The sequence below is a fragment of the Lepisosteus platostomus genome, chromosome 1 (assembly GCF_059453375.1).
Source record: "Lepisosteus platostomus isolate fLepPlt1 chromosome 1, fLepPlt1.hap1, whole genome shotgun sequence".
In the NCBI taxonomy this organism is placed as follows: domain Eukaryota; kingdom Metazoa; phylum Chordata; class Actinopteri; order Semionotiformes; family Lepisosteidae; genus Lepisosteus; species Lepisosteus platostomus.
Window position 1 is genome coordinate 63,203,942 of NC_142611.1, and position 14,148 is coordinate 63,218,089.

Here is a 14,148-nt window from a genome sequence, read left to right on the forward strand (position 1 = left end):
GTTCTGCCTCCTTTATTACTTTATTGCTCGACCACAAGCAAAAAGGCCTCAGTGCCTCTCACCTTACTCCCTGGTCATGGGGCTACAGTGACGTCTCTCTGCCTGTCCCAGGGAGCCCGCGTGTACCCGCCATACAGTACCACATGGGCACAGGCTCTTGGAGATGCCCCCTGCCATAGCCGTGCGCGTCTCGCTCTGCAGGGCCTGAGGGGTGGCGTGTGTTTCAAGCCGCAGGCGGCGTCTTTTTCCCGACTGCCAAGAGAGCCCAGTCTGGATAAACCGCCACCGCACACTGGCACCGGGCACCTCCCACTTGGGGGAATCTCAGTCTAGTTCGCCGTCTAGTGACAAGCGGCGAAAGCTGAACCTGGTCTCCACACCACCGCCGGCATCCGTGGGCTCGTGGGCTTATGGTTGTGCTGGGCCGGCGCCCGAGATCCCGCCGGGGCTGTCCGTGATGGTGGTGTGGGAGTAGAGCTGATAAGCGGATCAGCGGAAATAACTTGTAAGCAAAAATTGGGGGGGGGGGGGTGGGAGGTTGGGGAGCAAAAAAAAATGCAACACTGCGTAATGTGATTCTGCGATCCAATACCCTGAAGAAAATTGATTTTCGCTGCTGCTGTTGTGAGCGTTTTGTGTTGGTCTGCAGGGCTGCTGGCACACAATGGCGGCCATGCGTCACCCAGGTGGAGACTGCCATTTGGCTTCAGTAGTGGGGCGCCTTCTGTAAAATGTAAATGTGATTTGTAATGCCATATATAAAGCAGATAGGCAATTAACATTTGCTCGTTTGTTGCTTGGTTTGAGCTTAACATGGACAGAGACTTGCTGCATCCTTGCCTGTGATGGGTTTAGCAAACTAGCTGCTCATGACTGTGCGGGTCTTTGCAGGCTAATATATGTAAATCTGTCTGCAGATTTGTTTAATCGTGAAATGCAACAAATGCGAAATTATCGGCTGTGTGCCAGTCTTTTATACAAGAGCTCTGCAGCGGGTGAAACTGATTGAAACGGATCAAATTGCCGTGAGGTGGAAGTGTAGTGGCTCCCTGAATTTAGTTGTTTTTTGGGGCATGGTTTATCGTCATATTATCACGCTGAATAAAACAGAACCTGAAAACTCCGTCAACATTCACCTGAGTCGAGCACCCCAGCCACCACTGCACCCTGACGTCTGGGGCGCCGCTGTCCTGCCTGAGGGGGGGGTTCGCAGCTGGTCATACTGCTCACAGCCACCCCAGCCAGCAACACGGGGTGTCCCAAATACCTGAGGAAATCCCGGGAGTCCCGGGCCCCCTCCCTCTTCGGACATCTTGTCTGCTGCACTCTACTGTACTTGTGCTCTAGGCTAACGTGCGCGATGCAGACTTTCTTGTGTGTGCGTTCGTAGTCTCTCAGGTCTCCTTTCAAAACCACATTGTTATTATAGCGTCTCAAAAGCAGAGTGAACTGTGGTAGAAGCATAAAATAGATGCAGTCACGTAGGAAATCCTTAGCAATGAAAAATGACTTGATCTCAGCATGCTAACACCATGGTGAAGAGTGCCACAGCACTGTGCGAATGTTCCGTTGTGCATGTCAGGAGGGCTGCTTGTATAGTCGAGCTCTGTGTGCAGAGTGCATATAAAGTCATTTGGCCTATTAAAACAGCAGGTTTGGAGAAACTGCGCACGGTGGAGCAGCAGAACACAGTTGGGATAAGCGAGTGCTGGGACAGCTATAGTCCATGGCTCAGGGTCACAGCTCCCTGTGCTGCTGCAGACCAGAGGGTCGCACCAGATTCCATCATCCCACAGCGGTCCTCTATAGCAGCAGAGTTTGTGAGAACCCTGTGTGTGTGTGTGTGTGTGTGTGTGTGTGTGTGTGTGTGTGTGCATGAGCACGCAGTGACCAGTTCGCTGTGCTCCCCTGCCTTGATGGACTGCGTTCTTCACCGCGGCCGATATGATCAATAGCAAGTCTGAGGCCACGCGGCTCAGCCCTGCCTCCGGTGAGATGAATGGAGCTGTACAGCGTGCGGGAATAACTCCTGCGCTCAGCGACCTGTGAAATTCCCCTTTGAAAGGTTAAAGCTGCAGAGGCTGTGGGCTCAGGGGAGAAGGTGGAGGAGCTGGGAGTGTATGTGTGTGAAGGGAGGGGGTGGCGTCCGCGGGTCAATACAGCCCAGTGTTCTCACAATGATCGTGCTGGAATCCGATAAGCTATTAAGTCACCATCGATCGGCTCGTTCCCAAACATTTGCATTAAAAAAGGAAAGAGAAAGAACGCAGTCTTGTCCGCAGCTGTGAGGCAGACAGCTGGCTTTGCAAGTGGAGATGTGTGTGTAGGCCTGATGACAAAGTACCCTGGCTCGCTCTCCTTTCGCTGATCACTGGGAGCCAGGAGATGAGCCTGCTCCGTGCACACCGGATGTAGCGCCACGGCTGCCCCACCAATTGCCCCTTTGCGTGGGAGGGGAAGGGGAATAAGCCCCTACAGCACAAGCTTTGCTGGGCCACAGCACAGGAACAGTAGGACTGCAGCAAAGCATGATGGTACCGGCCCCTGGACTGTAGGCCAAGGTTACTGATAAATGCCACTCATTAAACTTGAAAGCCTTGTTTATTCTTAGAGTACTGGACGGTTTGTCAGCCTGCGTTTGTCTGGGAGTCCCCTTTTCCAAAAAAATGTCTCGGCAAGGACCCCCCAAATCAGACATGAGCCGGGCCAAAGCGTGTCGTTTCGAAGGGCTATGCGGCTGTCACTCCTGACAGACCCACTGTTTAACAGCTCTCCGTTAAGAGCTCTGAGAGCAGATCACTGCTAGACGTAGTGGTGGGAGGGGGAAGCGCCGCCTGGATCGGGAGGGGATGTGAACTCGGCAAACAGGATTGTAGCCCCCCCTCCCACCTCCGTCACACATCCTGATGTTGACAAGAGCTCTCTGCCAGAGCAGCAGGTGGAGTGACAGCTCGGAGCTGATCAGTGCCGGCCAGCTGCGAGAACAGAGACCCCTGACAAGTGCGCCGCTGCTCCCGCTGCCGAGGGGCAGAAACCGGGAGCGCAGCCCCCGCAGAACCGTTCTGTCCGGTTGCTCCCTCCGCAAATCCCCATCCGATTATCCTGCAACTCAGGATAATTGTAACAACCCTTACGTAACAAACTTCAGGCAGCCTGGTGGACTGACCTACATATGGAGCATGAATGCAGGGAGAGAGATATGGAACCAGCTCTCTGAGGCTGATTCTTCACATTTAACTGCTAGTTCCACTGACAGGCTCTAACAGAGAGCTGCTCAAGAGCCACAGCCAACATTTCCAGAATCCCGGGCATCTGTCAAGAGACAGCAGGGTGAGATGATTTAGCCGGGCCTCTCGTTTGTAACCCTCATGATGAGCTCAGGCTCCTCTGACTGTTGCTTTACGGCCTCTCGAAGTCGGGATACATGCAGGAGCGCCCGTTTCTAGGAGAACAGGTCTCCCGCGCGCGGCTTGTCGGGAAGGCTCGGTTTCAGAGTGTGAGCGTGTGTGTCAGGAGTGTATGCGGGTGGAGGGTGGCGAGTCACAGCAGCTCAGATGTCCTGTCTGGATTGGGCACGACTCCCACTCCTCTGTCTTAGCAAAGCAGCAAAAGGCCTTAGGCTCCTGTCTACCATGTATAACAGTTTAGGAGAGAGCAGAACAGCACAGTAGAGCACAGGAGCGTGGATGATAGCGCAATGGACATTGCTGTAGAGCACAGGACAGTACAGGATGTTTATTACAGAACAGTTAATACAATGTAGCAAAGGGCAGTACAGGACATCACAGTTTTGAGCTGTACTCTATGGGAGAGTACTGTGTACAAATGGACAAGAGAAAGCATAGTACAGGAGAATATGCAGAACTGGACAGTCAAGTATAGGACAGGACAATACAGACCTGCACAGTACAGCGTTGGACAGTACTAATACAGAATACGATGCAGTGTCCAGTGTCAGTTACAGGTCTGAGAGGTGAGCGCTTGCCAGTGCTGTTTCTGCACCCTCTGAGATATTGGAGCCATAGGAAGAAACATGAACCCCTGTACTTTCAGCCATGCCTCTTGATCATATAGCACATGTACACATATATATATATAGACACTCCATGGTCATGTGAAGACAGGCTCAGCTGTGGTTTGACTAGTGTTTATATCCTGCCTTGGTAAACCAGTAGAACATATACATGCCTTGACTGCTGTCTTGCCTCTGTAGTGCCTGTCAGGCTGGAGTCTGAGTGTATTCTTGCTGTTCTGTCTTTTGATAGTATTGCATGTTTAGTATTCAGTATTTCTAATGCACTCTTTCTTCATTTTGTCATGCATACAAACTTTTATCCTGGGGCACACGAAGCACAAGATGTTAGGCTTGCTAATTACATCTTATTTGGCTAGTTTCACACAGGGAACTTTAATTCCTTCTTTCTCTTTTTCTGTTTTGCTCCCTGCCTCACTCTCATTCTCTTTTTCTATACTTCAACCTCTCTCTTCTCTCCATCTCCTGTACTACATATCCATTGTTCTCTCTAACAGGCCCGCTATTTTTCTCTCTCAATCTTTTCTGTCTCTCTATACCTCTGTCTTTCTCCTCTTCACCATCTCTCACTCTGTCTCTCTCCCTCTGCTTGTCTCTTTCCCTCTCTGTCTCTCTCTCTCTGTCTCCACTTCTATATCTCCACCTGTCTGCCTGTCTCTCCCTCTCTGTCTCCACTTCTCTATCTCCACCTCTCTGCCTGTCTCTCCCTCTCTGTCTCCACTTCTCTATCTCCACCTCTCTACCTGTCTCTCCCTCTCTGTCAGATTCAAATTAAAACAGCATTATTGGTATGACTAGTAAAATACAGAGTGTATGCAATCAGCACGACATCTGCAGACATTTCTAACACAAAAATCACCATAGGACATTTCTATACAGCCTACAACACATGGAACATTATTGAGAGACAGGTTCACTGTTGCTCAGGCTGTGACAGGAGATCACGTACTGGACTGGCAGCTCACTTGAGTTCCCTTCCCTGTCTCTCTCCCCCTCAATGCAATTCAACCAGCTTTATTGGCATGACTGATTAAGTAAAGTGTTGCCAAAGCAGATACAATTGACAGAACATCTACAGACATTTACAATACAAACACATCATAGGACATTTACATACAGCCTACAACACATGGGACATTATTGAGAGACAGGTTCATTGTTGCTCAGGCTGTGACAGGAGATCACGTACTGGGCTGCCAGCTCAGTTCTCTCTCTCGCTCTCTCTCTCCATCGTCCTGTTCTGCCGTCCATCTCTCTCTGTCCTCCCCAGTGATTGCGTTGTGTTGTGCTGGGGGTAATTAACAGTGCAGTGTCAGTAAATCAGGGCAGGGGACCTGGGAGCCTCCTCCTCCTGCTCGGTGTGTCATTACCTCATTAAATTAAATGGCACCGTCGGGGCTGCAGATGCTGTAAATCAGCCCCCTGCGTGGCTCTCCTGCCTGCACGCTTTGTTCTCGCTGCGAGCTCACAGCACCATCCTACCAGGTGTCAGGCTTTACAGAGGTGTCCCGGAAGGGTGATGAGGTGATTTTAACCCTTTACCTGCTGCTGCCCGTAGACCTCACTATCGGCACCTGTGGCTTCAATCACGCAAGTCACTAACGCACCAGAAATTAAAGTCTTTCCTGTCAGGAATGAGTATATTAAATTAGAAGGGCAGTCTTTGGCAAAGCAGTATAAATGGACAGCACTGTGTGTTACAAGCAGTGTATATATACTGTATGTATAGTACATACATCAACAGAGCAATTAACAGGAACAGGCTTGACACATGCATAATATGTGTATGGTCCCCATGCCAAACAAGAAGGGAGCAGCCTCAAACACAGCGGTACTTGGTACACTATAGCTTAAACCTTGTGCATCATGCAAGGCCTGACACACAGACTAACGCAGAAGGCGGATATTTATACCAGAGGTATACAGTTAATTGTGGCCAAAGTCTCACAGTTACAATGTTTATGGTTGTGGCTGGGGCACAATGTTTATGGTTGTTCATTTTAAACCACTAGACCTCTGGGTAAAATTCCCAGTGGGAATCCCTGGAGTGTCGGAGTCTCTGACGGAGTGTGGCTTTAAGACCCAGCCTCAGTCCGCACTGCTGGGCCAGCTGGAGGCATTCTGATCGTGTTGGCTAAACAGGTTGATGGACACCTCAGGCTGCAAGGGCCGGATAGCGTTTCAATCCCGTTAAAACTGCCGACTCGCTCGGAATTCTCCCACTCGGAGTGAAGGACAGGATTGCTGCTGTTAAACGGCCAAGAGGCTGAGCGGGACCTCCAGGTCATTACCGTGGTTAGAGCCCTGTCAGTAACCTTATATCACAGGCAGAAAGAGGGAGAGAGGCCTGTATCTTTATATACTGTATGTACCTTATGTACTGTATATACATGGTCGCCATCTCTTACACATCTCTTAACAGCTACAGTGTGTGGAAATGAGTTTGAGCATCAGCACAAAACCATGAGAACAAGCCAGAATCCTTGTAAGTGATGGGCATCTCTCGTGCACTAAACACGAGTTTGGAATGAGACCCCTTATAACAACAGACTTCGATTTAAAAAAACAAATGACATACACCATCTTAAAGTAAAACTGACCTATCCAACAACAAGAAAAATGAAACGAGGGCATTCTGCCTTTTTAGTTGTTCAGGTGGGTAGCTGCGTCAGCACGCGTAGTCTGCAAAGGAACAAGTGATAGGTTTATTCCAGGCTGAAAAGAGAAGAGAGAGAATACAACGTTTCGGCTGTGAAGCCTTCTTCAGGCTCATTCTGCCTTTTTAGCTTGTTTAGATTTTAGTGGCTAATTGATGCAAAGATACTATCCAACCAGTTCCTGAAAGAAGCTGGGGAATCAGCTTTGGCAGTGTGGCTGGGCAGCTTGTTCCACGCTCCTACCATCCTTTGTGTACAGACATGCTGCCTGTTCTCAGCTTTAAATGCCCATCTACTTACTTCCCGTTTGTGTCTCTGGTTCATGTTTCACAGCCGCTTCTGAAGAAGTCTGCTGTGTTGACTTTGCCAGTGCCTTTCAGGATGTGTCCTCCAGCAGTGCAGTGTGTCTCTGCCCAGTGTCTCAGTGTCCCTCCACCCAGCTCACTGTACCAGTGTAACACGGAGGAGCTGTGCATTCTATATTAACATTGAATTAACAATACAAGACAGACAGCCATGCCGTGAGACCCAGAGCGGAGACAGCATCCTCACACAAACACGCACACAGTGCTGGGAAAGATGAGGTACTGGGAGAGCTACTGGGATAAGAGAGGGAAATGATGGCAGAGGAGGCAACCAAACCTGGTGCATGGAGGGGGTTAGTAGGCAGATAAAGCTGTCACCTCACTCCGTTTATGTGATTCTCGGGGACCCCCTCAGAAAGCAAGACACAACTACACACCAAGACAATGAAAAAACTGAAAGCTAGTCCTCTTACTTTCCAGAGGGAGAGAGAGGGAGCTGTAGAGCAGATAGGGAGTGGGGGGCAGGGGGGGAGAGTGGGTGCGTGGAGCCTGGGGTTCGTTTTGACTGTCAAGGACTGGAATCTGTGAAAATCCATCTGAGAAACTTAATAAGCTTAGTGGCACTGGCAGGCAGGGCTGAGTCCTCAAATACTGAAAACCTTCCTGTGGGTTTAGTGCCAAGAGCTTAGTGCTGACAACAATGACAGGAGAGGAGGAGAGGGAGAGAGAGGGATAGAGAGCAGTGAGAAGGAGGGAGAGAAGAGAGATAGAGGGCAGAGGGGAGAGAGGGATAGAGAGCAGAGAGGACAGAGGAGAGAGAGGGATAGAGAGCAGTGAAAAGGAGGCAGAGAAGAGAGATAGAGGTTAGAGGGGAGAGTGGGATAGAGAGCAGAGAGGCCAGAGAAGTGGACAGGAGAAGAGAGGGATAGCAGAGAGGAAAAAAGTGTCAGAGGAGAGAGAGGGATAGACAGAGAGGCGGAGGGGATAAAGAGGCTAGGGGTGGAATGAAATGATGGAGAAGAGGGTAGGAAGAGATGAGAGGGGTATAGGATTGGAGTGGGGAAAGATGGATTGCTTGAGGTGGGATTTGTACTGAGGCGAATTGTACAGCTCATGATCTTTACAGAGGCAGCATGATGGGATTCTGAGGGTGGGGTGATGCCTTAATTGTGTGGCATTCGATTGTCTTGCTCTCCATCACCTTCTGATTCAGTGGGAATTAAAAGGGTAACGCATGAGAAGAGGCCTTTAGGCCTATCTAACTTCCCGTGAGTGTGATACGATCCAAGGATCTCGGCCATTTCTTAAAAAGAGCCAAGCTGTCAGCTTCATCAGCTTGTTTGGGTGGCCTGTTCCAAACCCCTGCAATTCTCTGTGTAGAGAAATGCCTCCCGTTCTCAGTTTTAAATGCACTTCTTCACTGTTTCCTCTTGTCCTCTGGTTCCTGTTTCTCTCTTGATTCTGAAGTCTGCTGGGTAGGCTGTCAGTCAGCCCTGGAGGATTAAGGGCTTTGAATACTGGGATCAGGTTCCCTCAGAAATGAATGTGATCCTCTTTATCTGCAACCTTTTTTTTGCAATGATGCATGACCTCTGTCTCAGGGTTTCTGTTGGCGAGACTTTCTGACAAGTACTTCCAGAGAAAGTCCAGACACAATCTGAGTAACCAGCAGAAATCTGAAGTAGACTTTGAGACCTAGGGTGAGTACTGATATAACAAGAGGGTATGAGGCAGCTATTAAAGCACATCCTCGCTCTTTTTCTCTGTGCAGGCAGTATTAACCGGCCGGGGGCAGTCCCCGCGTTTCTGCGGACCCCTGCAGTGATCCCCCACTCCCTGGACATGAAGCCCTTCCTGCAGTTCCCCCTGGAGACCCCACCACCCCACAGTGTGGGGCTCTTCCACAACTTCAGTGCGGTAAGTGCCTGCATGGACTCGGTCTACACAGTCGGGGTCCACACCTTTTCCTCCTAGATTACAGGCCCTCCAGAGCTGAAACTCATGAGGGCTGGCAGATGTAGGATTGTCAAGTCAAGATACATGCAGGAATCATAAGCTCAATGCGGGGGAGTAACTCTGAAGAGTGGGGTTTTTGGGATAGCAGGAGATGTACTGTACGAAGAGGTGGAGACGAGCTGCTGTTAAAACGTGCCTGGCCAGGAGTTACACGGCGCAGTTTTCAGGTTGGCCAGGAGAGGGCGCTCTGTGAGAGGCTGTGAATTCAGCTTGGATGATTATCTGGTCGGATCTGTTCTCTGCCGTGCAGCACATCGACACTGCTGTAGTAGTAAGAATAATTTGAGTACTTCTGGCATCTGTAACAGAGATTTGGTTCTGGCAGTAATTGCTATAATAATATAATTATGCACTGAAAAAGGACTGTAACGTCATTTATATTATTAGAGTACTACAATCCATTGCATCACCCATATATCCCTATGCCATCTCAAAATATTACTTAATATTTTGGAAAAATATTGGAAAAATAAGCTTCTTAATTTAGTTTTCTGCATTGCTCAAGGAAAATGTCATGCAACTGACTTGAGTGTGCCAACTCCCTGCCTTGGGGTTCTGTGCCATTTGAGGGTATACAGCACAAGTCAGTTTACACGCAGGAGGTTCCTGATCTGTCAGAGCCCTTGAGCCCTTCAGATTGTCTACGGCCCCGGGGGGCTGTTCTTTGTGAGTGTATTACCGCTGTTATCTCTGTCAGAGAGCAGGATAGCAGTCACTGGTTTTACTAGGACTCAGGGGGACAGTGAATGGGTGTGCAGAACTGGATCATTAAAGGGGATAGCAGGGTGCACAGCTCCTGTCCTCACTGCGATGAGTGGGGGTTGGACCCTGGACCCAGACAGATCTGTGTTATGTCCAAACCACCTGAGCAGCCTCCCCCCACCCCCCCGCATCAGAGAGATGAATAGATAGCTTGGTACTTTCAGTGTATGAGCCACAGTGGATCACCAGGATAGAGAATATCCTGGTTTCCACGGTGTTAAGCAACAGAAAATGCTGGTCCCCATTCATTGAGATGGGTGGACTGGAGCTATCAGGGTAAACTACCCTGCAGTGAGAACCTACAACCCTACAACTCAGATAGTGAGCCCAGAGACTTAACCACTACATTACAATGACCTCAGAGAGATAACTAGCGTCTTAAAATGACTGTTTGTATGATTTAATTGCAAAAAACATGCCCTATTATAAGGGTCATTGTAAAACAAAATATTCAAAGAAATAAAAATAAAATAAAAGAGATTCAACATGCATTTCATGAATCGTCATTGCACAATCAATCCCAGGGTACTGTTCATACGAGTACACGAGACACATGAGCTTCTTAACTTGGCATGATGAGATCAGCAGGGTCTGACAGTTACCCTGGAGTAATTTGTAAAACAAGGGCTGATCAGGAAGTATCCTCTGATCTTTCTAAACTATTACTTATGCAGGTTTTTGGGAGTCAAGGGGTATTAGTTGATTGAAGGGGTAAGGTAATTAGGCAGGAGGGGGGATTGATAGAATGGTTGGTTGTTCGGCTGGCTCAGATGGGACACGGGTTATTTTCTTGGCCCTCTGGGCTCTTATCTAGACTGTTTAGAGTAATGAAGCCCAGTTCTGGGGGGGTCAGTGTGTCTGCAGGGTGTCCAGTCCTGGTCCTGGGGGGGTCAGTGTGTCTGGGCTCAGGGTGTCCAGTGCTTGTCCTATTGCCATAACCCAGGGTGTGTCTCTACATTGTTTGTCTCTGGGCTCTACAAGAGGCTCCGGATTTAAATACCTGGCTGATACCTTCACTGTGGGACACTTGGAGTGCCCGCCTGTGCTTGACATACCCTGTCTGTGCACTTCATGCCCATACAGCCGGTAGCACTGACGTCACTTCAGGCAGAGGAGAGTCCCAGGGATATCAGCGGGAGGGCTGTCGCAGGGCGGCCCCAGGGACTGCTGGGGGAAGGACCCCAGACACCCCTCAGCCCCGCAGCCTCAGGGGGGGGGGGGGCCTGCGGCCTCGGCTCCAGCAGCTCTCTCTGTGTGGGCTGGAGCCGGGCAGGGGGGTCAGTGGGTCGACGGGGCTGTTGATGGTCTGTTACGCCTGCCTGGCGCAGATCCATGTCAGTGGGGAACGGAGCCAAGCAAGCAGGCTTCAGTCATCACAACGGGGCTGAGTCCTCTCGCATGGTATTCAGTTCCCCATCGCCGGCTGCACGGGTGGGCTGGGCTCGTCCAGCGCCACCGAGCTCCAGGTGGGTCGCGTGAGTGTTCACCGAGGAGCATCGGGGTCGAGCGAGGCCTGCGAGCGCTGGGCTGTGCAGTGGTGGCTGGCTGAGCGGTGGGGTCTGTTGTGGCTAGCGGTGTGGAAGTATGCGGATGACATGACAAGGGCTTGTTTCAGAGGAATGTCTGCGCTGTGCTCTTCTTCAACAAATATGTTAGCCGCTCTGGAGCCAGACCAAGTACACTCCCGAGTTTAAGGCAATGTCCTACAGTACATGAAAGAACTAAACTCTTTTACTGTTTAACAGAGGAGACGAAGAGGGGCTCTGATCCAAGTATTCCAAATCCTCAAAGGCTCTGGCAGATTAACCTGTGGACTTGAATAAACAGAATAAGCAGTGAAAAACAAGCCAGCTGATACAAGTTAACATTTTGTGAAAGTACATTTAAAAGTGAGGCACTCCTTTACGGAAAGAGTTGTGGGTGTAGAGAACAGGCTGCCAAGCCTTCTTATTGAATCTGATACCCTGGCGTCCTTCCAGAAATTGCTGAGAATGCAGACAAGAGGTTGTTGACCGCAGGTCAGCTGGGGGAGTGGAGTCAAGCAGGACCAGTTGGCTGCGGTGGTTGATTGTGATGCCCGTGCGGCAGGAGAGTGTGCGCGTGCATGAGGCGCTCAGAGGTCGTCAGGGGCTCCGAGGCACAATTCTCACACTTCTCACACTGGTGATAATGACAGCACTTGCACTCAGGCTCTGTTTTTCCTCAGATGTGGTCTTGCAGAAAAATTCTTCTCTTTCTCCTGTTAGACAGACCACAGAGAGACACATCTGGGCAGACAGACCCCCGGGCAGACAGACCCACAGAAAGACAGAAACAACTGGGCAGACAGACCCACAGACAGACCCCTGCCTGACTCACAGACAGACAGACTCATGTACAGAGCACTGGGCTGACAGACTCACAGACAGAGCACTGGGAAGACAGACAGACTCACAGACAGAGAACTGGGCAGGTAGACTAATGTACAGAGCACTGGGCAGACAGACTCACAGACAGAGAACTGGGCAGACAGACAGTCTCACAGACAAAGCACTGGGCAGGTAGACTCATGTACAGAGCACTGGGCTGACAGACTCACAGACAGAGCACTGGGAAGACAGACAGACTCACAGACAGAGAACTGGGCAGATAGACTCATGTACAGAGCACTGGGCAGACAGACTCATGTACAGAGCACTGGGCAGACAGACAGTCTCACAGACAGAGCACTGGGCAGGCAGACTCAAGTACAGAGCACTGGGCAGGCAGACTCATGTACAGAGCACTGGGCTGACAGACTCACAGACAGAGCACTGGGCTGACAGACTCACAGACAGAGCACTGGGCTGACAGACTCACAGACAGAGCACTGGGCAGGCAGACTCATGTACAGAGCACTGGGCTGACAGACAGTCTCACAGACAGAGCACTGGGCAGGCAGACTCATGTACAGAGCACTGGGCAGGCAGACTCATGTACAGAGCATGTGCTGAATTAGCTGACTCTGCAGAAACACCCATGCAGGCGCACACAGGCAAAGCCCAATCCCAGCTGTTTGTTTTGCAGTATGTTTTCCCTTCTTGTTGTTCTTTATTATTTGTGTCTTCATTTATTTTTCCTTTCTGTGAACACAATGGCCTGGCTCAGCCGGGAAGGGGGGGGGAGGGCTGTGGAATGGGCTATACTGCCAGTCACTGCAGTGTACAGGGCTGTGTGTGTGTGGGGGGGGGGGCAGCGTGGGAAGAGTGTGAGTGTGTGTGTGACTGTGTGTGTGTGTGAGTGTGGGTTGTAGGGGGCCAGAGAGGGCACGGTGTGTGCATGCTGTGGGGGGCGCTGTTGCCGTGAGAGACAGGTAAGGAGCGAATGTAGGAAAAAACGAAGGAAAGTGTTGTGTCCAGTCGGATCAGCTGAGAGAGAGAAAGACGGAAAGCCAGGCAGGCGGAGTTAGGCGGAGAGTGGAAAAAGAGGTGAGGTGAGGCAGGAGAGGGAGGGAGGTGGGGTGGGGTGAGACAGGGGTGACTGACAGGGTGAGGAGGAGAGAAAATGGACAGAGGGTAGCATTGACAGGAGAAAGTGCTGGTCGACGAGAGCCAGGGAGGATGAGGGAGAGGGAAGAAGGGGCGGACTGGCGGCTCCGGGGGGAGAGAGTGCATTCACACAGCGTGCGCGCTGCAGCTGGACAGAGGGAGGGAGAGGAGCGCGGGCAGCGGAAAAGTACAGGAGGAGGAACGAGCGCGGCAAGGAATACAAACGAAAGAGAGGGAAAAGAGAAAGAGAGAGAGAGAGCAGCCAGGCGGACAGAGCTTCTGGGAGGGAGGGAGAGGAGAGGAGAGCAGAGAGAGAGTGGCGAGGGCCTGGCTCTTGTGTGACAGAGAGGCTAAGCAACAGAGACGCCTGAGAGACAGGGAGACTCACAGAAGGAGACACTAGAGAGAGGAGAGAGGAGAGGGAGAGGAGCAGCCTGGCCGGCCAGAGCTCCAGATGTGTCCGCAGAGAGGGGTAGCGTGGGACAGCGGGAGTGTCAGCGACGCGCTGCCGGGTTCTCACACACGTGGAGGTAAAGAAACGCCCGGCCAGAGAGGTGAGTGAGAGGGCTGGGGAGGAGAGAGACGGGAAGAAATCCAACCGGCAAACTTGTCTTGCAGGAGAGAGGGGGCAAAGTCAGAGATAGATAAGAACGCATGACAGAGGAGAACAGGGTGCTTTAGTGAAAGAGAGTGTAGGTACAGTGACATGTGGGTACAGTCTGGAGTCCTGCAATGTGTGTGTGCAGTGTGTTCCCTGACAGGACAGAGACAGAGACTCCTGGTGCTCGGGGGACTGGAGTCCTGCAGTGTGTGTGTGCAGTGTGTTCCCTGACAGGACAGAGACAGAGACCCCTGGTGCTCGGGGGACT

General features: G+C 51.0%; 1 protein-coding gene across 4 annotated transcripts in view; it reads left to right on the top strand.

The window, feature by feature from the left end:
- Positions 1 to 14,148, top strand: part of znf385a (zinc finger protein 385A) — an 86,658-nt gene that overhangs the window by 37,435 nt on the left and 35,075 nt on the right. For 3 of the 4 annotated variants that reach the window (XM_088633465.1, XM_088633466.1, XM_088633468.1), the window contains exon 2: positions 8,767 to 8,912. In XM_088633465.1, the coding sequence (XP_088489591.1) occupies positions 8,767 to 8,912 (146 nt within the window). Of the gene's footprint in view, positions 1 to 8,766; positions 8,913 to 13,263; positions 13,834 to 14,148 lie in introns of those variants that run through there. The other variant, XM_088633467.1, reaches the window with a different exon arrangement.